The sequence below is a fragment of the Hypomesus transpacificus genome, chromosome 16 (assembly GCF_021917145.1).
Source record: "Hypomesus transpacificus isolate Combined female chromosome 16, fHypTra1, whole genome shotgun sequence".
NCBI lineage: Eukaryota > Metazoa > Chordata > Actinopteri > Osmeriformes > Osmeridae > Hypomesus > Hypomesus transpacificus.
In genome coordinates, this window is record NC_061075.1 from 2,832,656 (window position 1) to 2,860,173 (window position 27,518).

The 27,518-nt window shown below is 50.2% G+C and overlaps 1 protein-coding gene across 2 annotated transcripts; it reads right to left on the reverse strand.

The window, feature by feature from the left end:
• Nucleotides 1–12,219: 12,219 nt before the first annotated feature.
• On the reverse strand, nt 12,220–27,402 carry kdr (kinase insert domain receptor (a type III receptor tyrosine kinase)). 2 transcript variants are annotated; one of them, XM_047037123.1, is made up of 30 exons: nt 27,051–27,402; nt 25,422–25,518; nt 24,991–25,205; nt 24,448–24,569; nt 23,584–23,749; nt 23,088–23,224; nt 22,722–22,905; nt 22,464–22,581; nt 22,020–22,189; nt 21,662–21,818; nt 20,794–20,914; nt 20,489–20,597; nt 19,668–20,039; nt 19,235–19,381; nt 18,896–19,027; nt 17,018–17,124; nt 16,416–16,551; nt 16,030–16,134; nt 15,762–15,875; nt 15,575–15,663; nt 15,182–15,371; nt 14,997–15,088; nt 14,645–14,767; nt 14,426–14,537; nt 14,056–14,155; nt 13,611–13,716; nt 13,222–13,361; nt 12,748–12,832; nt 12,591–12,670; nt 12,220–12,513 (listed from the first exon to the last, which is right to left on the reverse strand). In XM_047037123.1, the coding sequence occupies exons 1-30, from the start codon at nt 27,112–27,114 to the stop codon at nt 12,303–12,305; spliced, it is 4,101 nt and encodes a 1,366-aa protein (XP_046893079.1). In that variant the 5' UTR covers nt 27,115–27,402; the 3' UTR covers nt 12,220–12,302. The 2 variants fall into 2 exon arrangements, with proteins under 2 accessions (XP_046893079.1, XP_046893078.1); XM_047037122.1 differs by having other exon boundaries at nt 23,584–23,752.
• Nucleotides 27,403–27,518: the final 116 nt, after the last annotated feature.

Sequence of the window (27,518 nt, forward strand, 5' to 3'; positions counted from 1 at the left end):
TCACCCAGCCTAGAAGCGTCCTTCAGCCAGCCTGCAGATCTCCATCACCCAACCTGGAAGTCCCCTTCAGCCAGCCTGCAGATCTCCATCACCCAACCTCAGCTTGAGCCTGGAGGAACAATTAGATGTCCGTCAGGTATTAGTGTAGCATGATTTACTTGTTAATCAAACCATACTCACCATCTTTGGAGGTCTTCGCAGCCTCACAGCCACTCTCTGACAGACGAACCAGCTGGAGATTCCATCTGGACCTGGGTGATGGAGGGGAATGTGAAGTGTGGTCTTGGGACAGCCGGACTGAATGAAGGGGTAGGTGTTCTGTGCTCCTTCGCTCCGAGCTTCATCTGTCAGTAAAGACAGATGGGAATGTTAGCCAGCCAGCCTGCACACGCCCCAATGATCACAGCCAAGTCCTGATCAGAGCCGAGAGACAGACGTACAGTACTGTACATGGATCGCAGTTATGTACCCATGACTAAACACAGTTCAGAAACACACAGTCTCACTGTTAGCAATGTTTGGTGTATTCCTGTCATTCATGCAGGTGTGGATGTTGTTCCTGGTTGGTGTAAACTTAGCTAGCCTGTTTAAGATTGGTAGAGGGGTGGATGGAGATAACAAATATATATTTAGCAGGAAAATAATATAATTGTCTAATCAAATTGTCTGCCAAATAAATAATGTGAACAGATTCATTTGTTGTGCAAATTACACTTGAATCAATAATTAGTAATGACTTCAATTGGTTACTATGAAGGTCCCCCTGCATTAGAATGCTGCCCCTAAAATGGTCAATGACCTTAGCAGAAGTCGTAGCCTCGGGTAAATCTGATCCCAGACCGTGACCAGTTTTCCGGACTTAAGGTACTCTGCAGATCATCTGTCTTGTCTGTGTTCTACTCTAACCCAGATGTTATTGCCGCACTGTAGTTCCTAGGGTTGCCCTGTTGTGCCATGCCTGGTCGCTGAGATGTGGTCACTATGCACCATGCCTGGTAAACACAGACCATTCCTTGACGGACCATCGAAATAGCGTTAGAACTATGCACTTCTTAGCCTTGATTTTCTGCTGTACGTTTGTGCTATTTGTGTGTTGCTTTGGATGAAAGTGAGCTGATTGAATTACATTTTAATGTAATCATGCGGATAATGTTTGGGTGCATCCTGGTTGTATCCAGTGTTTGATATAGTTAACCCTGTTAGCACCCCTAATTTAGTCTGTCATAGCTCATGGCTAACCCTGTGTGATTCCACAACAACACTATCTACAGCTGGATCTGACGTGCAGAGCTGGATGACAAGCGTTGAATGCCGGGCCAGTCTATGGCTTGATGACCCCCATCTGCATATAAAGACACATGCTCACATACGCTAACACACACACACACACACACATGCATGCACACACACACACATACACACACGCTTCCCAGTGGAGTTGTCTGATTGTAGGAGCGACTTGCATGACTGAGTGCAGCTCTACCCTGTCATGGACAATGTCTGCCTTGTTGTTTTGATTTGGAGAATGTTCCTCTTTGAGTTTCAGCAGTTTAACGGTGTTGGGGTGGCGGTGGTGGGTGGGGAGGGGGGCTAGTACGTGTGTGTGTTGGGGGCAGGGGGTGGCTGCAGTGTGGGGGGAGCTGTGGCCAACCACCACTTCCCTCGAACACCCAGGTGCTCAGGAAGCCAGCGGGGGTAGGGGACGGCGACCTGAGGGCTGACCCCTGCCAGCCTGGCAGACGTTCCAAGATAGCAGACCGCAGCGAGGCCGGGGGGGAGGGAGGGAGGGAGGGGATGTAGGGTGAGGGTGTGTGTGAGTTAGCAGGCCCCAGCAAGGCAGGGGTTTCTGGGGAGGGGAGAGGGAGTAGAGAGGGAGGGGGAGGGGGCACCAGAGGACAGAGGGTGAGAGTGGTTATGATTTATATGAGTTATGCGGCACTTCCTCATGTGGTAAGAGTTCCCTGAAAGACATTTTTCTGCCCCCTCACCCCCCTCCCAGGACCCCAGTTGCTTCTGTCTCCTGCCTCTGCTATCCCTCAGCCCGGCTCCAGAGTAACAGGATGCTGGGTGACAGTTGGAGTCTGGTTACAGGAGTGCAGCGTGCAGGACAGCCAGCGAGCGGGCTGCTCTTTGGGCTTTGAGCTGCATTGACAAGACATGTCAACGCAATGGGTCATTATTTATGCTTAAGGGACCTCTGAACTCTCACCTCAGGCTTCAGATAACAGTAGAGTTCAGCTTTATCCAGGGCACCATGACAACCAAGCTGAACTTTGTAGCCAGCTCACACTGCTGTATTCGAGCTTGGTGTGGAACTAACGGTTCTCCTTCTAGATCATTCTGCTGGGTGTGGTTCTCTTGGTGGAACGTTCTGCTGGTTGTGGTTTTCCTGGTGAAACCTTCCGCTAGGTGCGGTTCCAGGAACGTGGAGATATCACCCGTCCACTCATCAAAGATTCAGCTGCAGGTCGGTGAGGTGACAATGCTCGAGATAAGTTTCCAGCTCCTGTTTCCCTGCTCTCTATGGCTGTGACCTTCCTGGGCTTGAAAACACACTGATTATATGTCCTCACGCTTGTCAAAGCCCGAATGGACAGAGTCCACCTTCCTGAAACCAGCTACTCAGTTACGTCCATTATGGTGGACACTGGTCTGGGTCCGGTAACTTTGCAGCCATACTGCCCTTTGTGTTTATTTAGTTTGCCCCATGGAGAAGACATGACGGCTTCCTAATGAGGTCAGGAACTTGAATGACCTCGGGAATAGTTGTGAAATTCGAGTTTTTAAGTTATGGATGCATAACTTCAACTATGTGGTGACATTTATTTTCCTTCAAACATGTTTTTTTACGCAAATGTCGAGCTGAGATCTTATTCTGTCCAATGGCCTTTTGCTTCGATTGAAAGCTTGTATCAAAAAGAACGATATTTTGAATCCTTTTTTCATTTAACCTTTATCGCCAGATAAGTCAATTGAGATCCAGTTCTCAAGAAGTGTGTTCCCAACCCCTCAGTGAGTGTCACGTGGTGGGAGGTGTGGGCGGTGTTGTTTATTGTTTGTTTATTTCGTTTATTTTTATAGGGACAGTGCACATTAATCACTGTTATAAGAAAAAGTGCCGGTTTTAGCCAGCCGGCTAATTTTCAACCGAAGTCCCTGGACAAGTTATTAGAAACAGTCACAATGCAAACAGTCATTAAACAACAAACACAAGCAGGGCAACATAGGACAAGCAAGACATAGCATACAGATAGAGCAACATAGAACAAAAAGCAACAAGACAGAATCCATAAAAGCAACAAAGGGTTTCCACACCTCACAAGCTACAGACATTTACATTTACATTTATTTACATTTAATCATTTAGCAGACGCTTTTATCCAAAGCGACTTCCAAGAGAGAGCTTTACAAAGTGCATAGGTCACTGATAATAACAACAAGATAGCCCCAAAGCATTGCGGGTAGCCAAAAACAAGAAGTACACATTGTGAACAACCAAAAAATAAGTTCTAAAGGGAAGAAACCATAAGAGCATGTAGTTAAGCAAGTTACAATTACACAACATGAATCTCTAAGTGCAAGTGTACCTGTAGGAAAGCAATACAAATAGGATTAACTAAAATAGAATACAACAGTTTAAATCAGCTACCACTAACCAACAAGTGAGACAGACAACATGGAAAGGGACAATACAGAGTCCCCGGCGTGCCTACCCAGCGAGGGGGTCTGAGCGGGGACAGTACTGAGCAGGGGGAACTCCACCATCTGCTCCACGGGTCCCTGGAGGTCCCAGGTCAGTCCTCGGACTCTGCCGGCCGGGAGACAGGGTGCACAGGGAGACCTGCCGGCACACGCATGACAGGACCCACAGCAGGGAGACAGCAGGACCAGGACTAGCCATCTGGATGGTTACCCTATGGTGGAGAGGGGGCCCGGGGGCTGGGAGGGGGGGGGGGGGCATGCTAGGGGAAGCTGGGGGGAGAGGCCTGGTCCGGACCTGTTGAAACTGGGTGAAACTGTCAGTCGAGACATGAGGTGTGGAACTCTAGAACCTCAGGCTCTGTTGTCTTCCCGCAGAACACAGAACCAGAACACAGAACCAGAACACAGAACCAGAACACAGATCCAGAACCAGAACCAGAACACAGAACACAGAACACAGAACACAGAACACAGAACCAGAACACAGAACCAGAACACAGAACCAGAACCAGAACACAGAACCAGAACACAGAACGGTCTCTTCTCCTCCTCTCCTCTCCTCGGCCCATGTGATCGTCAGCACATCTGTCTGGGACGCGAGGGGGACAGACGGCAGGGGAGGGGGGTACCCGACCGGGGGAGACAGACAGAGGTGTCAGCCTGTCTTGCCGTCCTCTCTCCAACCTCACCTTCTCACAAGCCTCCTGTCCGGGAATTCAAGCGACATAATGGAGCTGTCTGTTCCACGTCACATTTGACTCGCGCACAAAGGTCAGCCGTGATTTGTCTAGACAAAGGGTTTCTCATCTCATCTGATGGTAGTAGTTAAGTCTGGGCCTGGGGGCGGGCCCCCTACAGACTCCTCTCAGAAGACTGAGTGATTACTACCAATCCAGACATTTCTTGGTATCCTCCAGAAGTTTCCTCAATTTCTGTGTGTTTCTGCTTGTCTTCTCTGAGGGATTAGGTTGGTTATAGGGCACTTATCTGTGCTAATCTGTAAAGCCCTTTGTGACACTGCTTGTAAAAAGGGCTTTACAAATTAAAGGGTATGGTCACGTTCTCCATCACACATTTCCTTCACAACCCTAGGAGAAGACGACAAATGTATCGTTTTTGCTTTGTCAAACAATGAAGGGCTCATTGAGGTTTGAAATCTCTTTTGCAAGAATGTTCAAGCCAAGACAGGCAGACCCAAGTTACTGCGCCATGACAGACAGCATGACAAACAAATTGTTTCGTAAGAACGAGTAAGAAAGAAGTAATGTAGCGTAGCAATAGCATGTTTAACCTTCTCCTTTCTAATCTTCTCTTACGGACCATCACACTGTGGAGCACACCTGCACATTCTTACCCAACCAGGGCCCTAGGCAGACGCTGCTTGTGTTTTTGAGAGAAGTTGAGTTTTTTAAAAGAGAGACAGAGAGAGAGAGACAGAGAGAAAACAGAGAGACACAGAGAGACACAGAGAGACACCGAGAGACAGAGAGAGAGAGAGAGAGAGAGAGAGAGATAGAGAGAGAGAGAGAGAGAGAGAGAGAGAGAGAGAGAGACAACAAGCGTGTGTTTTCCATTTCATGCGCACTCTCCAATTTAATATCTGAAACCCAAAAAAAACTGATCCATTGTGTAATTCAAGGACAATTCCCATGAGCTTAAACAATGCCCATCATCTCCAGCTGAGTTAATGAGCGTTTCAAGCTGAAAGACTGCTCTCTCGGCCTGATCGCATCCTAACGTAAATCAGTCCAACTGCTCCTCACAACTATTTGAGATGTTCGTACCTCAGGGACATGGAACCTTTTCAAGTTATCGTTTTGTTTATGACCCCTCTGACAGAAAGAGGCAGTGGGGGGTGGAGGCCAGGGGGTGACGGCAGCCAGCTAATTAAATTGGGATTTAGGACCCTGCTGAACTGAGACCGTGTGACCTTACAGAGCATGTCTTTTAGGGTTTGAAGGTTATGGGACAGCTCTATGGGTGTGAAGCCCTCTGTGACATTGCTTGTAAAAAGGGCTGTACAAATACATTTTGATTTGATGTCTTTTAAGGAGAGCCCTCGGCTACAGCTCAGCACAGCTTCAGGAGTCTCTCTCCTCTCTCTCCTTTCTCCTCTTCTCTTCTCTCTCTCCTCTCTTCCGCTCCCCTCTCTGCCCTCTCCTCCTCTCCTCTTCGTGCTCACATCCTGTTGTTGCCAAGTCAGCACTCTTCCTTCCCAGCTGCAGCATCTCTGAAGTGTTTACACCACCTAAACACACACACACACACACGCAAACACACATATATCATACTGTACACACACACACACATACACACGCACACATGCTCTATTGTACTCTATGTAAACACCAGCCATGCACATACACACATTCGCACACTCTATTGTAGCGCCTGCACTGGTCCTTATCTCTTCCTGCCCGCACACCTGCACCATCAGAGCTCTACTTCCAGGGACTTTGTAGTGCAAGTCCTGTCCAGACACTTGCAGTGTCAGTCCCCCGGACCGAGAGCCAGCTTTTCTCTGCTCCGTGTTAGCGAGCGCCGTCTGGCTGACCTCACAGCCTTGCAGGGGTTCTTCTGACAGCATCACTCAGGAAGCCATGGGAATCACGACAACAACAGACTTCTCGACAAGCAAAGATTCCTACGAATAAACAATCTTCCGATTTGATTGGTTGGAATTTTGTTCCGGAGTGTTGCTGTCTCTGAGTTGAGGGATGCCGTCCCTCTCCGCGCTGTTTTTTTTCCGGAGGCATAGAAGACACTCACACACGTGTAGAAAACACACACACACATTTACTCTCTTTCACTCTCTCACTCTCTCTCTCTCACACACACATTTACTCTCTCTCACTCTCTCACACACATTTACTCTCTCTTACTCTCTCTCACACACACATTTACTCTCTCTCACTCTCTCACACACACATTTACTCTCTCTCACTCTCTCACACACACACACACACACACACACACTCTCACACACGTGTCGTCTCTCTCACACAGACACACCCATGCTCTCTCTCTCACGCTCACACACATACAGCCGTACAGGGAAAGCAAAGTGACGCATGAGTGTCCGGTGAGAACTCTGATAACCTACGAAGGCCTTCCTGCACAGCTGTGCTTGTCACACACTCACTGGTCTAGTACTGACCACACACACACACACACACACACATGCTTCCTCTCTCTTACATACACATACATGCACACACATACTCTCTCACACTGGACCATCCGCTCCTGCATTGACACGTAAAGGTTCTGTTCCTCGGCAGCATAAACAAACCAATGCGAGTCTATCTCCACGTCAGCTTCATGGATGTCAGTGATCTTCCCGGAAGGAAGAGACTGACTTCAGGTTGAGACGCGGTAGGAGAGAAAACATCCTGATGCTTTCTAAATAAAGACCTCCCGTGTCATCCCTACCCCTTGCCTCCCCCATCCCACGCCCCTGACTCCCCCTGCCTCCAGCCTCCCTCCTCTCAAACAGCTCAATGACATCATTAGAGATTTCTGAATGAAGTACAACATCCAGCCTTATCTTCCCTCCGCCAGAACTGCCATGAGACAATAACATCCTGCAAACAACATAATGGACAAAATGGATAATTGTGACATGAAATAGTGTTGTGAAAATCGAGTGTGATTGCTTTGGCATCGCTCAGCGCATGATGTGATGACAGCTGTAGAAGTGATAGGCCCCAGTGTTGGGGAGTAACTGAACACATGTACCGGCGTTACGTATTCAGAATACAAATTATAGGTAACTGTATTCCGTTACAGTTACAATTTAAATGGTTGGTATTTACAATACAGTTACATTGTTGAAATCAATGGATTACATTACGATACTTATCTGTTTCACGAGTTTATTCACTCTTTCCCTTAATAAATGAAGGCAACTCCATGCATTTTCCCAGAACTTCTATCTGGTGGTTTCTACACTACAAACACAACTACATCGATCACTCCCATGTCATTGCCTCTTGTTCTTTCCTTCTGCAATGCTATTGGCTAAGCCAATGCATGGCCATCACATTACATTTACATTACATTACATTACATTTATTCATTTAGCAGACGCTTTTATCCAAAGCGACTTCCAAGAGAGAGCTTTACAAAGTGCATAGGTCACTGATAATAACAACAAGATAGCCCCAAAGCATTGCAGGTAGCCAAAACAAGTGCACATTGTGAACAACCCAAAAATAAGTGCCAAAGGGAAAAACCATAAGAGCATGTAGTTAGCAAGTTACAATTTAAACAACATGAATCTGTAAGCGCAAGTGTACCTGTAGAAAAAGACAAGCAACAGTAAAATAAAAATATAAGTAACCAAAAAAAAGAATACAACAGTTTAAATCAGCTACCACTAACCAACAAGAGCAACAAGTCTCTAAGTAAGTCATTGTGATCCTTGAGCACGGGGGATGCAAACTCACGTACCATGTTTGGCCAAAGCATACCTCTCATCCACTCTCAAGTAGTTCTTAAGAGACACATACGAGGGTTCTCCTTACAAGAATGTTTGGGAAACCGCACGTAAGAAATAACGATGGTTCGTAGAGAACCCTCATAACCTCGGTAAACTCCGTTTAGTAAGCAGGATTTGATGGCCGCATTCCTAAAATGCAGTTCAATGTGGAAGTTATCCAAGTAATCCAAGTATTCAGAATACGTTACTCAGATTGAGTAACGTAACGAAATATGTTTTTAAAGTATCCTTCCCAACACTGTTGGGCCCCCAATCCATTGAGAACCTGAGAGATCCCTGTTTGTTCCGTAGATAACCTTATAGTTCCTGAGAGAACCCTGTTTGTTCCTGAGAGAACCCTGTTCTGTTCCTGAGAGAACCCTGTTTTGTTCCTGAGAGAACCCTGTTCTGTTCCTGAGAGAATCCTGTTTTGTTCCTGAGAGAACCCTTTTCTGTTCCCGAGAGTACCCTGTTCTGTTCCTGAGAGAACCCTGTTTTGTTCCCGAGAGAACCCTGTTCTGTTCCCGAGAGAATCCTGTTCTATTCCTGAGAGAACCCTGTTCTGTTCCTGAGAGAACCCTGTTTGTTTTTCAGGGAGAGGTTCCCAAGTACTGAGACTAAGGGGAGATGGAGAGCTGACCATGGGAGGATGGGTGGACACGCTTGTACATTCAGTTCTGGTTTCATGTGCTTCCAAGTCTTGATCTCCAGTATATTCATGTTGCTTCAAGCTAAATCATGTTTCTAGTTCATATTTCCCTGAGACTCCCTGATGTCATAAAGATCCTGTTTTTCTTAATAAACTTGCTATCTCTAAAGCTCTTTGAATACAAAGAGCTGGTAATATTTTTTTAATCAAGATCCATTGCAACGGTCAGATCTAATATTGAAGAGATATGTGCAGCTCTGTCTGCATTCCTTTACTAACCGACAGCAAAATAAGTACATAGTGTTCCCAGTATTGCCTGAGAGCTTTTTGCTCCTTGGCAAATGGTGAATGGTGAATCTGCTGATTACTGATTGGTTACTGATTAACCTGCTAACTACTGATTGATTTCTGGTGAACCTAAAAAACGATAGGAATCAGGCGTCACCATGGAGTTGGATGGAAAAAATGACAGGTCGTTGTCACGGCACCAGAGATGAAGAGCGATCACTGATGATCTGATTGGGCGACGCTGACAGCATGCTTTCATTACCCGGACAAGTAGACAAAGAGACAGGAGAAACACAGTCGTGCGAGGGTAGAGCTCAGTGGTTAGAGCATGTGACTTCAGATCAAGAGGCCTGCAGGTTCAAATCACCCCGCGTGCTGTATGATGCTTTGGATAAAACTGTCTGCCATAAGAAGTTGAGTTGTTATGTTTCCATGCAGGCTGACCATGGGTGCACAGCGTCCCCTGCTGGTGAGTAGGCTGGAGGGCAACACTTTACATGGAAATAACATTGAATACCCTGTAATCACAGCAACGTTTTACTTAAAGTTACATAAACTACCACGTCGCAACACTTTACATTAAGGTTACATTTACTACCGTGTATGTAAAACTTAACTTAAGTTTAAGCACTCGCACTGACAGGAGGGGCTGCAAGGAGCCGGACCTGCTATTGCACAATCTGAACACTAGAGGGCACCAGAGTCTGATCTCTCAGGGAGCAGAGTCTCTGCTGGATGTAATGTAAGAAAGAAAGACAGCCACCGTTTGTCTCCTGTGTGTCATGTCCACGTAGGAGCTTTTGTGCATGCCTGTGTGTAAGTGTGGGGGGGGGGGGGGGGGGGGGGTACAGTCCATAGTGTGTGTGTGCCATCTATGCCAGGTATTTCCCGTCTGGGCAGAGCGCTGTCTTGATTCTGTTCCAGAGGAAATGAGTGTAGGTTCCTGCAGCCGAGGATATGAGGATACACACACACCCACACACACACACATACAAATACACTCTCAAACAGACACTCACACACATATTCTCACACACACTCACACACATATTCCCAAATACACATAGCCTTGTGGCTGTGGCTGTGCTGATCCAGTAGGTTTGCTCATCCAAACCTCTCATATCAGGGTTAATCATGCTCCACAAAACCACTTCGTGTTTTTGTTCTCTGTCGCACAAAACATTTCTGAAAATTGTGCTCTGGGACACAATTCACTATTCAGTTATTGCGGGTCTCTAATAACGTGGTACCAAGGTACACACACACACACACACACACAGACACACACACACAGACACAGACAGACACAGACACACACCATGGTTCTGTTTTGTCTGCTCATGGTCTGATGGAAATAGAGAAGATGGAAGGAGACATGTACAGACTGCCATGGAGCAAAAACTGTGTTCATTTTATAAAACCAACAGAATGTATTAGAGGTTTAGTATACTGTTTAACAGGCTCATCATAAAGTGTGGTAAGTTATTAACGCAAAAACAAGTTTAGTTATTATAACAAGCAATGTGTTTGTAATAAACTATACATAGAGGCAAGAACAAACTGCAAAGTTTATCTTCTCTCTAACTCATTTTCCCCCCAATCTGGTCTCTGACATAAACTCCTTTCAATAAAACACAATTGACAGAAAAGAGACAGAAAAAATAAAGAAAACCTTCACACATTCAATTGTCTTAAATCCCAGTTGCTATTTCCTGTCCTGGAGGAAGTGGAGTGACGTCCTCAGGAAGTACGTTTTTCTGTCCATCTCTGCCCAGGAGCAGACAAATCTCTCTATCTGGTCTCTCTCTGGTCTCTCTCTAGTCTCTCTCTGGTTTCTCTCTGGTCTCTCTTTGGTCTCTTTGATAACTCTCTAGTCTGGCTCTGGTATCTCTGGCATGTTGTTGATCTGTCTTGGATCTCTCTCTGCTCTCTCTTTTCTCTCTGGTGTCTCTCTGGTCTCTCAGGTATATCTCTCTGGTTTCTCTCTGGTCTCTCTCTGGTCTATCTGGTCTCTCCCTTCTCTAACTCTCTGCAGTCTCTGTCTGGTTTCTTGTTATGTGAGGGTTGGATTTGTTGAAGGTTGGGTTGTGTGAGCGTTTTGTTGTGTGACTGCTGGAAAAACATAATTCTTCCTAATTTGAAATGTTTTCCCTGGTCTCAGACATAGACCTATTTCACTACAACACAATTGACAGAAAATAGAAAAACACAAAGAAAACATTTGCTCATTCAATTGTCCTAAATCCCAGTTGCTATTTCCTGTGCTGGAGGAAGTGGAGGGACGGCCTCATAGGAAGTAGGTGTGTCCACAAGACTCGGCTCCCAGACCCCCAAACCCCCTAACCCTGTCTGTGTAAACAGGTGAGTTTTATACACATTCTCAGCCCCCCATCCTAATAGCCTCTCAGTCCCCCAGCTTCCTAGCCTCTCAGCTTCCTAGCTTCCCAGCCCCCCAGCCTCCTAGCCTCATAGCCTCTCAGCCTCTTAGCCTCACAGCCCCCCAGCCTTCTAGCCTCTCAACCCCCCAGCCTCCTAGCCACCTAGCCTCCTAGCCTCTCAGCCTCCTAGCCTCTCAGCCCCCCAGCCTCATAGCCTCTCAGCCTCCTAGCCTCTCAGCCCCCCAGCCTCTCAGCCCCCCAGCCTCCTAGCCTCTCAGCCTCCTAGCCTCTCAGCCTCCTAGCCTCTAAGCCCCCCAGCCTCCTAGCCTCTCAGCCTCCTAGCCTCTCAGCCTCCTAGCCTCTCAAAGCTCTCACAGTAGAATTATCCCACCCAACCCTAGTTCTCCTACTGAATATATTACATGTATCTCCAAGGAAAAGTTCATCATTCCCACCATACAGTGAATAAGGCACCATGTGCTGTAGCTGCTGCTAACTAGAGAGGAGGGCTCAGGGTTTATAAACCCTGTTTAATAAGAGGACTGTGTGCAAGTGTGTGTGTGTGTGTTTGTGCGTGTGTGTGTGTGTGTGAGTGTGTGTGAGTGAGTGTGTGTGTGAGTGTGTATGCAGATGTGTATGTGTGTTTATGTTGTATGTGTATGTAAGTGTGATTTGTGTGTGCATCTGTGTGAGTCGGTGTGTGTGTGTATGTCTGTGTGAGTGTGTGTGCAGGTGTTGTGTGTCTGTGTGAATTGTGTGCAGGTGTGGGAGTATACTAAGGGTACTGGTGGTGGTGGCGCGGTCGCTAGACAGGAGGGGTGCTGTAGCGGACTTCAACAGTGAACTTGGTCTTGGTGGGCGTCGGCTTCTTCTGCATGTGATGCTTTAGAATCATCTCCTCATTAGCATATATGGGGGCGTCGGCGTCGTCTGAGTGGTAGCCTGACTGGTACCCGCTCGTCTGATTGGACGATTCGGACTCCAGTGACTCCTTACTCTTGCAGCGCAGCAGTTGGCTGAGAAACCAGGAAGTATTGTTTAAAACAGGAAATTACATCAATTAGACCGACAGGTATCTCAGCTCTGCTCTCACCTGAGGGTCCGTTGGGGCTGATGACCCAGAACCTTCATCTCGTCCTGTGATAGGCCCACTCCGCTGTCAGTCAGGCCCTCCTGCAGGACACAAAACATCAGTTGGTAGCTAATATGAAAAGAGGAGGGACATGGTTCTTGATCTTGGAGACACTTACCATGACAACCCCATGACTGACAGGAATGTCCTCAAAGATCTTCACACTGAGAGGGCGACTGCACCTGTCACTTTGTTGGGAGAGCCTACAGGGAGGATTAAGGGGCGGGACACTTGATAATAAGAGATTTTACAAATTGTAAGAGATCGTTAGTGATTATGAGAGATTGCAAGAGATTGTCAGAGGGTGAGGTTTTCACAGTAAGGGATGAGGGTTACACAGTAAGGGCTGAGGGTTACACAGTAAGGGCTGAGGGTTACACAGTGAGGGCTGAGAGTTACACAGTGAGGGCTGAGGGTTACACAGTAAGGACTGAGGGTTACACAGTAAGGGCTGAGGGTTACACAGTAAGGGCTGAGGGTTACACAGTAAGGGCTGGGGGTTACACAGTAAGGGCTGAGGGTTAAACAGTAAGGGATGAGGGTCAGAGAGAGATGACACCCTGAGGGTTTGTGAGAGTCTGGGGGCACCAACCCGAGGGGCGGGGCGTTGTCGTAGTGGACCTGGGGGTCGAGGGTCGCGTCTCTGAGGGATTTGACGTACCGACGACTGGGGTCAGAGGTCAGAGATCCCTGCAGTTCTCCGTCTGTCAAAGGGATGTAGTCCTTCCCCCCCTGGACACACACACATACACACACACACACACACAAGAATATACATATGCATGTATACACACCTACATACACACACACATGAATATACAGACACACACACTGGGGTCCTATCCTAGTCTCAAACACACACTCTGGGTCACACACACACACAAACACACTGGGGTCCTATCCTAGTCTCAAACACACACTCCGGGTCACACACACACACAAACACACACACACACACACACACACACACACTGGGGTCACCTGTAGAGCGCTGGCCTGGAGCAGGAGCCCCAGGTGTTGCACCAGCTCAGAGAAGGTGGGTCTGTCAGAGGGACGGTCCAGCCAGCAGCTCAGCATGGTCTGGTATCTGACACAACAACACAGGGGTCAGGGGTCACCTGTAGTTCATGCCCAGCCCATTACAACAGTAGTGGACTAGCTAGAGTAGTACACACTAGATTAGCTGAGGTAGTACATATTACAGTGGTGCACTAGTTTGTGTAGTACACACTACAGACGCTAGGGTAGAATACACTACAGTAGTGCAGTAGTTGGGGTAGTGCACACTACTGTAGCTATGGTAATACACACTACTGCAGTGGACTAGTTTGGGTGGTACACATTACAGTGACTAGGGTAGTGCACACTACAGTAGTGAACTGGTAAGGGTAGTACACAGTAGTTAGGGTGCATGGTGTGCACTCACATCTCAGCGGTGGCGTAGTCGGGCGCCCTCATCCTGGTGCCCTCTCTCAGTCGGCGGCAGAATGCCTCGTCTATGCCCACGCCCGGGTACGGAGACGCCCCTAACCCAGGAAGAGACCAGCACAGTCACAACACTCCTCCACTCACCCAGGAAGAGACCAACACAGTCAAAACACTCCTCCACTAACCCAGGAAGAGACCAGCACAGTCAAAACACTCCTCCACTAACCCAGGAAGAGACCAGCACAGTCACTACCCTCCTCGAATCTCACCCAGGAAGAGACCAGCACACACCTCCACTAACACCAATATTCCACAGCGCAGAGCAGAAGAAACAAAAGTCAACATCTAGAGGGACGCTGAAGCATTACCCAGAGAGAAGATCTCCCAGAGCAGCACTCCAAAAGACCACACGTCGCTCTGTGTGGTGTAGACCCGGTCGAAGATGGTCTCTGGAGCCATCCACTTCAGAGGGAGGCGTGCCTGTCGGGGGAAGGGACACACACAGAGCACACCCACTGTCAGGGAGCACTGGGTTTAAAGGCAGCTGTGTTCAGATGCTTTGTATTGAGGCTGTGTGTGACACCTACATCTCCCTTGCGGACGTAGTCGGGGTCTTTGTAGACGTCCCTGGCCAGGCCGAAGTCACAGATCTTTACCACGTTGCTCTCTGACAGCAGGATGTTCCTGGCAGCCAAGTCCCGGTGAATACACTGTGAACACGCACACACACACACACAAACACACTCAAAGGTCAGACTCAAATACAGACTCGATGATAATGTATGGCTTGATGATATGGTCAGACTCAATACAATGATAATATATGAACAATTTGATGATCACTTCACACACACAAACACACAGACCCAGACAGAAACACCCAGACACACATTCAAAGAAACACACACAGCCCCACAGATCAGGGGTCAGGGGTCAAACCTTGCGTGAGGACAGGAAGTCCATGCCCTTGGCCACCTGGAAGCTGTAGCTGATCAGATCCTCCATGGTCAGGTGGTCATAGTCAGAGCTCTCTGGGATCGCATGACACATGACACAGTGAATACACAGGTAACACTATCACCCAAGGTCACATGATACAGTAATCGGTTCTGAGGTGTCCGTACCTTCGTCCTGGGGGGGCCTGGTCCCCTTGGTCCCCCCCTTGGAGCCCACCGCGGTCCCCGTGCAGATGTCCAGCTGGGCGCTGGTCCCCAGACCCAGGTCCCCCTCGGCCAGGTACCCCTCAGCCAGGCCCCCTTCCGCCAGGGCCCCCTCTACTCTGAGCCACTGCTGGTCAGTACACAGCCTCCTCCTCTGTCCAAGGGAGATACAGGGGTGACGGGGAGGTCGTTGGTCGAGGTTGGGATGAGGTTGTGGCGCGGTCGGGTTGTGGTGAGATTGCAATGTGGTTGTGGTGAGGTTGTGATGTGGTTGTGGTGAGGTTGTGATGTGGTTGTGGTGAGGTTGTGGTTGAGGCGAGGTTGTGGTTGAGGCCGTTCTGAGGTCAGCTGCCGTACCTTGTATGGGCTGTACTCCCCCCTCTTGCTCTTCAGATAACTGGAGAGGTTCCCGTTTTTACAGTACTCCACTATCACCATCAGAGGACCTGGAGAGGAGGAGGAGGAGGGGAGAGGAGGAGAAACAAGGTTAGTGTTTGTGTGTGTGTGTGTGTGTGTTTGTGTGTATGTGTGTGTGTGTCCTCACCCCCAGGCTTGGTGCAGGCCCCCAGCAGGTTAACCACGTTCAGGTGATGTCCGATGTGGATGAGAATCTTCAGCTCTGACATCAGCGCTCGGTACTCACTAGAAGTGGCTCCCTCTGCAGACCACATAGACATCAGTAGAGGTGTGTGAGTGGGTGTGTGTGTGTGTGAGTGTGTGTGTACACCCACCTTTCAGCATCTGGACTGCAGGTATGTGTGTTTGTATATGTGTGTTTGTGTTTGTGTGTGTGGGTGTGTGTGTACACTCACCTTTCAGCATCTTGACAGCCACGGTGGTGCAGGTGGCGTTCTTCTCGATGCCGAAGGCGGCAGCTTCCACCACCTGTCCGAACGCCCCTCGCCCCAGAGGATCTCCTGCACAACAGCAGAGCACCCGCACACAGACGGGATCACAACCTGACCGACCTAACACCTTCCAATGATGCAACAAGGGCGTCCAGCTAAAAACAGCACGGCCCGTGTTCGTCACCCCTGCTTCGGCTGTGAGATAGCCGCTGACAACCGCCCAATCAAATCATCGGTTGCGAATTTGAATGAGCGGCTCAGCGCTGCAATACGCCCTCCTGTCTGTCAGTGCTGGGGGATTGAACCAATGAGCTTTCTAGGCGGGCCTCTGTCACCTATCCCTGTCTCACCCAGCTTGAGTCTGTCCCGGGGGAATTCCCACTTGCTGGCGTCGTACGTCAGCCTTTCACAGTTCTCATCCGTGGGCATGTCCTCTGAGTCCAGGATGATAGACAGGTACCCAGTCTTCAGGTCTCCACCACTGGGCTGGGGGGGGGGGATAGAGAGAGAGGGAGAGAGAGAGAGACAGAGAGAAGTAGATAGGAAGAGAGACATGAAACACGAGAGAAAGAGAAATAGAGACTAGTGGCCCTTTAAGAAACCAGGATATGGTCTTAGTGAGTCGGGGCCCCTAAAGAGGCCAGGCTAGGCCAGAGAGCCTACGTGATCTGCCAGAGCAGAATGAGCCTCTGTTGTTGCTGAACACAAAGACAACGAGGCAGTGGGCCAGACCAGTCAGTTCTGATCACTCAGACCCTCTATGTATGTGTGTGTGTGTGTGTGGGTGTGTGTGGTAGGGGGGGGGGGGGGGGAGTGTGTGTGTGGGTGTGCATGTGCAGGTGATTGGGGTGCTGTGGGCGGTGCATGTGCATGTTTGTGTTTTAACTTGTGTATGCGTGCGTGTGCATATGTGTATGTGTGTGTGTGTGTACGTGCGTGTGTGTGTTCTCACCCTTTTTCTGCTGCGGATGACAAACACGATGAGCAGCCAGAAGAACATGGCGATGACCACAGAACCGATAGGAACAATCAGCTCCACGTTGGTCTTCTCATCAGCTCCTGTAACCAGCACAACTCACAATGAAGCCTGACTTGTATGAATCATCTCCTGTTATCACCGCAACTCAGACTGACTCATACAAAAAGAATGTTACCTCTTTGTCAGCGCAATTCAAAACATTCATAATAAGATATATACACTATTGTGTTATAGAATTGTGTTCTCTAGGGCTGTGTATGTGTGGGAAACAGTGTGTGTTTTCCTAAACTTCTTAAACTGAAACTTGCAGCACCAGAGCTAGAGATCAGACTGAGCTCATGTGGACATAACAGCAGTTGAGGGTTGTTACAGGACCACTGCCAGAGCCAACTGGGAGAAACCCTGTCCGGTCAACAAGACCCTGCTACTCATTGTCTCCCTGCTTGTCTCTCTCCCTCTACCTGTCTCCACCTTCCCTCCATCTCTCTCTCTCATACCTCCCTGACCAGCTCGCCCTTCCTCTCTCCCTCGCTCCATCTCTCCCTCCATCCCTCCCTCCTTCTCTCTTTCTCTCTCTCCCTCCCTCCATCTCTCCCTCCCTCTGTCCCTCCAACCCTCCATCTCTGCCCTCTCCCTCCATCTCTCCCTCCCTCCCTCCCTCCATCTCTCCCTCCATCTCTCCCTCCCTCCCTCCCTCCATCTGTTCCTCCAACCTTCCCTCCCTCCATCTCTCTCTCCCTCTGTCCCTCTAACCCTCCATCTCTCCCCTCTCCCTCCATCTCTCCCTCCTGGTGTAGACAGTGCCTGTGTGTGGGAGGACCTCGTTAGGGCTCGAAGTGGGCTGCTCGTTAGTGTGCTGGCGCCAGAGTGACACAGGGATTGAGGGAGAGGCACGTAGGCCTGTCTGCCGGACTGCCTTCCAGGGGCCGGGCTGGGGCTGGGGCTGGGGCCGGGGCTGGGACTGGGGCTGGGACTGGGCATGTGGCTGGTGCTGGAGCTGGGTCCAAGGCTAGGGGTTGAGGCTGAGGTCGGTACTGGGGCTGGCCTCTCCCTTTGTCCTCCAAAATTCATTGTGTTCAGATATTTAGAGGTTCTCGGGAGGAAGTAGCTAACAACTTCCTGTCCCACAGCAACATGGTTATTCTGGAACTCCAACTTTGATATGAAACAAGAGGATGAGAGGGAGCACCTATAAATAGATTTGAAACAGAACAGGCTGTAGGGCCAAGACTGTACACGGTGTACTCTGTGGGATGTCTCCACACTTGTAGTTTGGTCGGCACTCTCATTAAAACAACACTATTGCGACTATTTCTATTATCACTACCGACCGCAAAGTCTTTGGGCACATCATTTCCTATTGTGAATACCCTGCCACTAGTAAAAAATGATATCTACTGGATATATATATGTTGGAAGGTTAAACTGACCTTGTTCCTGACCCTGTGGGACCAGGTATGCGAGGGTTATTGAGGGACTGGCCTGGTGTGAGGGTAAGGGTCTGAGTGGGTTATTGGGGGACTGGTGTGAGGGTAAGGGTCTGAGTGGGTTATTGGGGGACTGGTGTGAGGGTGAGGGTCTGAGTGGGTTATTGGGGGACTGGTGTGAGGGTAAGGGTCTGAGTGGGTTATTGGGGGACTGGTGTGAGGGTGAGGGTCTGAGTGGGTTATTGGGGGACTGGTGTGAGGGTGAGGGTCTGAGTGGGTTATGGAGGGACTGGTATGGTGTGTGAGGGTGAGGGTCTGAGTGGGTTATGGAGGGACTGGCCTGGTGTGAGGGTGAGGGTCTGAGTGGGTTATGGAGGGACTGGCCTGGTGTGAGAAGGTGTGTGGGTGATAGGGAGGTGCAGACCTTGTGTGAGTAGGTATGCCTGGGCGGTGTCGCAGCCCTGGCTGTTGCAGGCAGTGCAGGTGTACAGGCCTCCATCCTCCCTCTTCACTCGCTGGATGGTCAGGGTCCGGTTCAGACGGCCCAGCACCACGCCTGCATCCACATGGACCACCGTGTCAACACACTCACAACTGGTTAGGGCCGGTTAGGTTTGGGGCTAGGACAGGGGCTAGGAGCTCGTGGCCAGGGCTAGAAGCTGGATCTGGGGCTGGAGGCTAGTGGCTGGGGGATAGGGGCTGGGTCTGGGGGTTAGGGGCTAGGTCTGGGGGCTAGGGGCTAGGTCTGGGGGCTAGGCCTCACCTGAGCCCTCCACCAGGCTGTGGTTGTCCTTGCTCCACACCACCGTGGGGGTGGGAGTTCCTGTCACCTGACACTCCAGCGTTGTCGTGGCGCTCACGTTCACCCTCTGCTCCGTCAGGTTGGTCAGGATCCTGGACACCTCCAGAGCTGAGACACACAGAAGAGGAGTCACACCCCGGATTAACCCTAACCCTGGACTAACCCTGGACTAACCCTAAACCTGGACCAACCCTAACCCTGGACTAACCCTGGACTAACCTTGGATTAACCCTAACCCTAGACTAACCCTGGACTAGCCCTGGTCTAACCCTGGACTAACCCTAACCCTGGACTAACCCTAACTCTGGTCTAACCCTGGACTAACCCTGGACTAACCCTCACCCCCAGACTAACCCAAACCCTGGACTAACTCTCGGTCTGGCATGACGTAGACCTTTCAGCGTGAGGTGCCTGAGGAGGCAGGTCTTCTCCCCGGTCTTGATGCTCTCCAGCTGGCAGACGTACAGGCCTTCGTCCCGGCGCGACACGTTGGCCAGGGGCAGCTCCAGGGACACGTTGGTGTCACCCAGGCCCGCGAGCAAGGCCTGGGGCAGAGCCTGGGGCAGGGGTCGGGCGGGCAGGGGTCGGGCGGGCAGGGCCAGGGTGCGGCAGGGCTGCACGGCTAGATGCGGCTCCGTCTCGGAGACGTTGGCCAGGCGGAACCAAGCCAGGTTCCTGTAGAGCAGGGGGTCCGCCTTGCACCTCAGCACCACCTGGTCCTGCTCGATGGGCTCCGGGGACGGGGACACACTCAGCTCCAGACCACCTGCACACACACACACAGATACACACACACAGATACACACACAAACATAACCGATGTGCTCATTGGGACAGACACAACAGCCAGTTAAAGCATGCAGACACCAGACACCAGACACCAGACCCCAGACTCCAGACTCCAGACACCAGACTCCAGACCCAAGACCCAAGACCCCAGACACCAGACCCCAGACCCCAGACCCCAGACCCCAGACACCAGACCCCAGACACCAGACCAGACCCCAGACCCCAGACCCCAGACACCAGACACCAGACACCAGACACCAGACACCAGACACCAGACCCCAGACCCCAGACCCCAGACCCCAGACACCAGACTCCAGACACCAGACCCCAGACCCCAGACACCAGACACCAGACCCCAGACACCAGACACCAGACACCAGACCCCAGACCCCAGACTCCAGACCCCAGAGGGGACCAGGCACTCACGTGTCACATGGAAGAAGATGTTGCGCTGGTCCTTTCCCAGCTTGTTGCTGGCGACGCAGCGGTAGAGGGCGTTCTCCTCAGCCCGGCGTATCTTCAGAGAGCTCACAGCCTGCAGGTCAACAGGATGTGTCCTTACCCCAGCAGCCTCAACAAACATGTCAACTGACCACTAAGCACTGGATAACAGTAAGAATAATAATATGTTTGTTCAGCAGATGCTCTTATCCAAACTGATTTAGAAGGCAGGATTTTAACCTGTGGCCTGTGATTACCATCTGAGATTGGTCGGAGTTGGAAATGATTACCTTGTGTGATTGGTCAAAGTCTGAAGTGATGTCATGGCCGAGGTTCTGCCTGGTGCTGTTGCTGATGTCCCTCCAGTTGGTACACTCAGCCAATGAGAGCTCAGAGATCACACCACCTGACCTGCCAGCACAAACATCACTGCTGTTTATAATAAGACTATATACCTGTGTCTGTTCTCCGTGGGGAGTTATTTTAGGCGAGGTTACACCGTCTGTTTACCAACTGGTCTGGGTGGGAAGGCCAACAAACACAGGACTACAATGGACACATGACCCTGACTCAAACAATGAGCCCAGAGACACTGCTGAAAGAGACACACAGATATGGAGAAGAAGATAGAGTGTATAAGAACTTACAGTATATGTGCGCATTGTTTGGGATGTATATGTATATATGTGTGTCAAGGGGGAAATCAAAAGCAGAGTTGAGTGACTGCGTGGTTTGGAGGAAGAGAGGAAGCCAGCCAGAGGAAAGAGTCCTTTAGACAGAGAGGTTTGTGGGAACAACAGGAAGCAGACAGGAAGTGCTGAGATGTACAGGCGGGAGATAAGGTCCTTCTGAGAGTCTGCCCTGACAACTGCTGTCAACACCCAATCACTGCACACCTGACACTGTCATCCAATCAGAAGCTTTGACCAGTTACTCCCACTGGTGTCCTATGTATCTGCTGACACTGAGTGTCTAGCTCTCACACACATACATACGCTCTCTCACGATACCACACACACTTAATGACACACACACACTCTCAATCACGGTACCACACACACTCGATGCCACAAACATACTTTCACGTTGGCAGACCCACAATGACACATACTCTCATAGTACCACACACGATGACACACACACACACACACAGCTTACTGGAAGGCGCTGGGGCAGTCCTCCTTGGGCATCCACTGCCACAGGATGGCGGCTGGCGTGGGGATTCCCCTGGCCGTGCACCGGAGCGTGGGGCTGCTGCCATACATGTACACGTCTGTATCCACGGCAACGTCCTTCTCCAGAATGTGGGGGGGCACTGCAGGATACGTGTCGTCGGGGGTGACGGTTGTTATTAAACACACTCGCGTCTACACGCGCACACTCACACAGCGCCCCGATATACACAGCACCACACGCGCGCACACGTCGTCCCCCACCACACACACAGCACCTCCCCCACACACTCAGAATCACCCCCCCCCCCCCACACACACACACACAGCCCCCTTGCACCCACCATAGACCAGCAGCTGGAAGGAGCGTCTGCTCTCCTCCCTGGTGATCTTGTTGGTCAGCACCACCGTGTAGTTCCCGGCATCCTGCTCCACCACCTGGTAGATGGTGAGGCCGTCCCTGGCCGGCTTCATCCGGTACTCGTCCCTGCGTATCGCCTGGCCGTTCTTGAACCTGCACACAGAAGGAGGGGTGGAGCAGTGATGCATGCGGGCAGCGAGGCGGCGGCGGCGACGTCTCGCACTTGGGTCGGGGATCGGTGTGTTTTAGGGGGCATTGCCTTTGACTGCAGATCAAGAGGTCGCAGGTTCGAATCCCCCCCTCATCTGAACGTCGCTAAATGATCATGTTACATTATGACACTAATGACATGTTAGCATCCCAATATTATTGTCAAGTTATTGTTATACGTTATTGTTATCATACACGGATAACGTGATCTCCGTACCAGCGGACGTTGGGCTCGGGGTAGGCCAAGTACTTGACGGGGATCCTGGCAGTTTGTTCTCCAACATTCACCTCCAGGACCTTCACCCACTGCTTCTCCATCTCTATGAAAGGCTTTTCTACAGACGACAACAACAATAACATCACCATCTGGTGAAGCCCAGAAGCGAGACCTGTTTTGACCCTGTGTTGGGTTCTGGGATCCCAACCATAGGCTTAGTCTTTAACCACAGACTGCTATAGATGTAGGATACTCTACCATAGACCACCACGGTTGCTGAGCTGGTCAGCACCATTTGACCGCTGGAGGCTGTGCAGTTGTAGGTTCCACTCTGGTTGACTGTCACGTTCTCCACCACCAGCGTGTTGGACAGTTCCAGAGAGTTCCACAGCTTCTTTTTATGGGACAGAGTGTAGTACGGCACCGAGCCATTTCTCCAGGCCTGCAGAGGGGGACAAACGCAGGCCTCAGAACCAGGACACATGGGTATATCATACCAGGACTGGTACAGGAGGTTTGACTTAACCAAACTCACCTGTTGCTCAACTAGCTCACTTCTACCTCACTTAGCTCCCTCTGCCTCACCTGTCTCATATACCTCACCTAGCTCCTCCCCTGCCTCACCTGGATCTGGGAGTGGGACCACTTGAAGTCGATGCCCACGTTGAGCTCGGTGCGGGCGGTGCAGTTGAGCAGCAGGCGCTCGCCTGCGGACAGCCTCTCGTGCGCCGGGGTCAGGGTGAGGTCGTAGATCTTGTATCCTGTGGAACAGGAAGTGGGAGGGGTGCACGGCAGTGAGCTGCTCTCGCTGCCTATTGTTCTCCTGAGAGTACAGCCTTGCTCTCTCTCTCACACACACACACACACATTTACCACACATACAACACACATATACACCCCCCCCACCTACACACACACGCAACCCCACAACACACACACCATAACACCTCCCCACCCCCCAACACACTCACACACCCATCACGCACATCCGCCCGCACCCTTATTCGCACACGATGGCAGATAAACAAGTAAGCAGGCAGGTGAATAACACACAGGTGAATAACACACAGGTGAATGCCACACAGGTGAACAACACACAGGTGAACGGCCCCCTCCTTACCGACCACGGCCACGATGTAGAGAGGGGACTTGAAGGTGTCGTTGTGGATGTGGGTCTGGCAGAACACCACCCCCGCGTAGCTGATCAGGTGACTGGGCACGGTGAAGCCCGTCCTGCTGTCCCACAGGCAGTCCTTCCCATTGGGAGACAGCTCCTTCTTAGGGTACTTCTGACAAAGAGCACAAACCAGAAACAAAGATGGACATATTAGAAATGGCCGCGCCACCTCGCGCAAACGTGGTTGTCAGTCGATTTTTTTTTCCACACAAGGTCACGCCCCTGACTGTTCCCTGGAAATGTGGCGTGCTGTGTTGTTTTAGAGGGGGTTGACACCTTGTGACTACAAAGGAAACAGACGTGGGTTTTTTTTCCAGATCTGTGATGAGCTGCTAAGGGACTATATGATCTTCAGGAGGTCAAAGGTCACAACATCAGAGGGTGGGGGGTGGGCAGACAGGAAGCAGGACTTTTGATGTTGTAGTCTGATGTGACCCCTGCGCTTTCCAGAGACAAAGAAAACAATGGATCTGTCTTTGTTGTCGGTCTGTCAAGGGTCAGGGGTCACCGTCCCTCAGGTCAGAGCCTTACAATGTGGAGGGTGACGTTGAGGTCAGGGGTCAGGGTTAGGGGTCAGAGTTAGTGTTAGGTTGGGGTCAGGGTCCCTCAGGTCAGAGCCAGTCTTACAGTGTGGAGGGTGTCGTTGAGGTCACGGTCAGGGGTCAGGGGTTAGTGTCAGGTTGGGATCAGGGTCCCTCAGGTCAGAGCCAGTCTTACAGTGTGGAGGGTGTCGTTGAGGTCACGGTCAGGGGTCAGGGGTTAGTGTCAGGTTGGGATCAGGGTCCCTCAGGTCAGAGCCAGTCTTACAGTGTGGAGGGTGACGTTGAGGTCCTCCATGGAGCCCCTGCATGGGATGACCACCTGCTCGCCCTCGCGGATGAACACCACCTCGTACTCCTTGTCAGAGGGGAGGAAGGGCACCTTGTAGTCTGCAAGCACACACACATACCGCACACACACACACGCATGCACACACATACACACACACCATGGAGACCTCAGGAACAGGTAGAATAATGTATTTATTTATATAGCAGGATAAATAAAGCAGGATCTGCCACTGGTAAAGGCTCTGCTGCTCTGTGTACGCTGTTACTGTAGCTAAAATAGAAGTCGGTCACTAAAGCCAGTGTGCACCCGTATAATCCATGGGAGAGGCAAACCTAACCCCTGACCCTGACCCTGTCCTTAACCCTGACCCCTAATCCTAATCCCTGACCCCTAACCCCAAGCCTGATCCTTGACCCAACCTGACCTTGACCCTGACCTAGAACCCTAACCTAGCCCTGACACTAACCCTGGACAGTAATCTGACCCCTAACCCTAACCCAACTCAACCCTGACCCCTACCTTGGACGTAGACGTAGACGGCAGCAGACGTCTTGGCCTCCTCTGGTACCAGGCCGGTGTAGGAGCAGCGGTACTCCCCGGTCTCGTTAACAGTTGCCGTGGAGATCCGCAGCCTGGTGCAGAACAATCCGGAACCCCGGCAGTCAACGGTAGAGAGGTGGCTTCCTGCCCGGCTCATGTTGTACGGAACGTTCCACTCCAGGACCTGACGACCACTGCACAACCAGTCAACAACACACACACACAACCAGTCAACAACACACACAACCAGTCAACAACACACACACAACCAGTCAACATCACAGGCACAATCAATCACCTTCACAGGCACAACCAATCAACATCACAGGCACAACCAATCAACATCATAGGCACAACCAATCAACAACAAGGATGGATGGATGGATGACCCATGGAAGGCCCAGTCTGACCTGCAGGTGAGTTCCAGGGTGTCGGAGGTGTTGATCCTGTGAACTCTCTCTGGCGGGCTCAGCATTGGGGGTTCTGACATGAACCTGAGCTCCAAGGCTGGACAGATCAAAGGTCAACCAATCAGAGAGAGGATGGTCTTATCAGGACAGAGTGAATCAACATCACTCCACTGATGAGAGCAGAGGACCGTGCTCTCCGTCAAGAGATTCCTCTCAAACACCCTGCTCTCAGAAGCCAGACACTTCTCACAGATCAGTACATTTGACATATTATTTATTCAGCAAACACATTTATCCAAAGCGACATGCTAATAGTGTGTGTAGAAAATGCAGCAGAAAATCACGGATCAGAAGTGTGTAATTCTAACAGTAGTTCAGTGGTCAGAGTCAAGGAACAATCTGTGTTTATAAGGCACAGTGCAAAATGACAACATCTCAGCTACCAGTCGCAGTGCATGAATAAATGCTATATCTCAACTTCAAATTAACAATAACATCTCAACAGTCCACAGTTCCTCATAGGGGCTACACTTGGTGGTACAGTGTACTAAGCTATGCGTTAGCCACTGTATGACACTCTTTATCATGACTTGTCATAGTATTAAACTGATAGTTCATGATCCATCCCAAGTGAGGGCTTAACAGTGAGGGTACAGCTCAGTGGTTAGAGCCCTTGACTGCAGATCAAGCAGTTGCAGGTTCAAATTCCCCTCGACTGTTCTGTACGTCGCTACATGAACACATTATTATGAACAGGCAGGGCAGCTCTTCATCACAGGGTTTTTTTCCACAGCGGCAGAAAATGGCGGCGCCGCAACAAAACAGGAAGCCAGGGCAGATGGGCCGGGTCAGCCCAGCGTTGCCTGAGATGGACTTCCTGTTCCAGAGGATACGGCTCGAGGCCCTGCCCAGCCGGGCCATGCAGACATCACACACTCTAACCCTCACACGCCACATTCTGATCCTCACACACACACCCACACACACACACATACGCACAACATACTCTGATCGCCTCACACACACCACTTGCTCTGACCCTAAAACACCTACCACACAATCTGACCCTCACCCACACAAAGTGCAAACTCTGATCCTCACACACACCGCACTCTGAAACCCACACACACTGTTCACGCTAACCCTGCACACACACACTGCCCAGTCTGATCCTGACACACACTGCTGGTTAACACTGAAACATAGCAAATTGGGGCATCACAGTGTCATACTTCCCATCAAGCTGGTTCACGAGGGACTGTGATGATTCCAGATCTGAGGACCTAAAGTGGGCCTGTTCCCTCTACCTGGCTATTAATCGCAACCCCTGCTGAAAGACATTCTGTATTCACTTCTTTCGTATTTAAAGAGACTACAAGTTTCTTAAATCTTGCTTGAAGTTTGACGAAAATGTTACTTTGTACAAGAAAAAGTCAGTTTTGAGACTGATTTCAGTTTTAATTCGGGCTATCTTATAATTAGTTTACGTTATTAATTAAATATCTATATCAGTTGTAAGAAGACTAGTAATTAGTTGTTGGCCAGTTTAAATTCGTGGATGCACCTGTTGGAAAGCCAAAAACAAGTTTGGTTTGACATAATTTTCATCAAATATAAATGAATTCTTACCAGTCATTCGGCTGATTCCAAAAACTGTTCCAACGAGATAAATGACGAAGACTGCTTTCGCCATAGTCCGACAGAATGGCTGTACGGTCCCCTCATTAACACGCAATTAAAAAGTTTGGAAAAGGTAGTCCTATCCACTTATCACGTACAACAGGACAGGAACATTTAATTATATTATTTTCCAGAGTACAATACAAAAAAGGAACTTATTGAAAGTAGTTAGGTTTTTCTTCAGTCGATGATGTCCTGTTTGTTTAGCAGACAGTTATCTGCGCTCCAGTTACGCACACCGGTCCAGACGGAGCCAACTCATGAGGGAGGATCCATCTAGCTTGAGCTTGCAAACTCGAATCCCAACAGCGCGAGGGAAGGGAGGAGCATATTCCCGACACTTTATCGCAACTTAATCGACCTGTTTCAAAGACAATGATTGAATCAAGAATAAGAGTGGGCAAATATTGACAGATA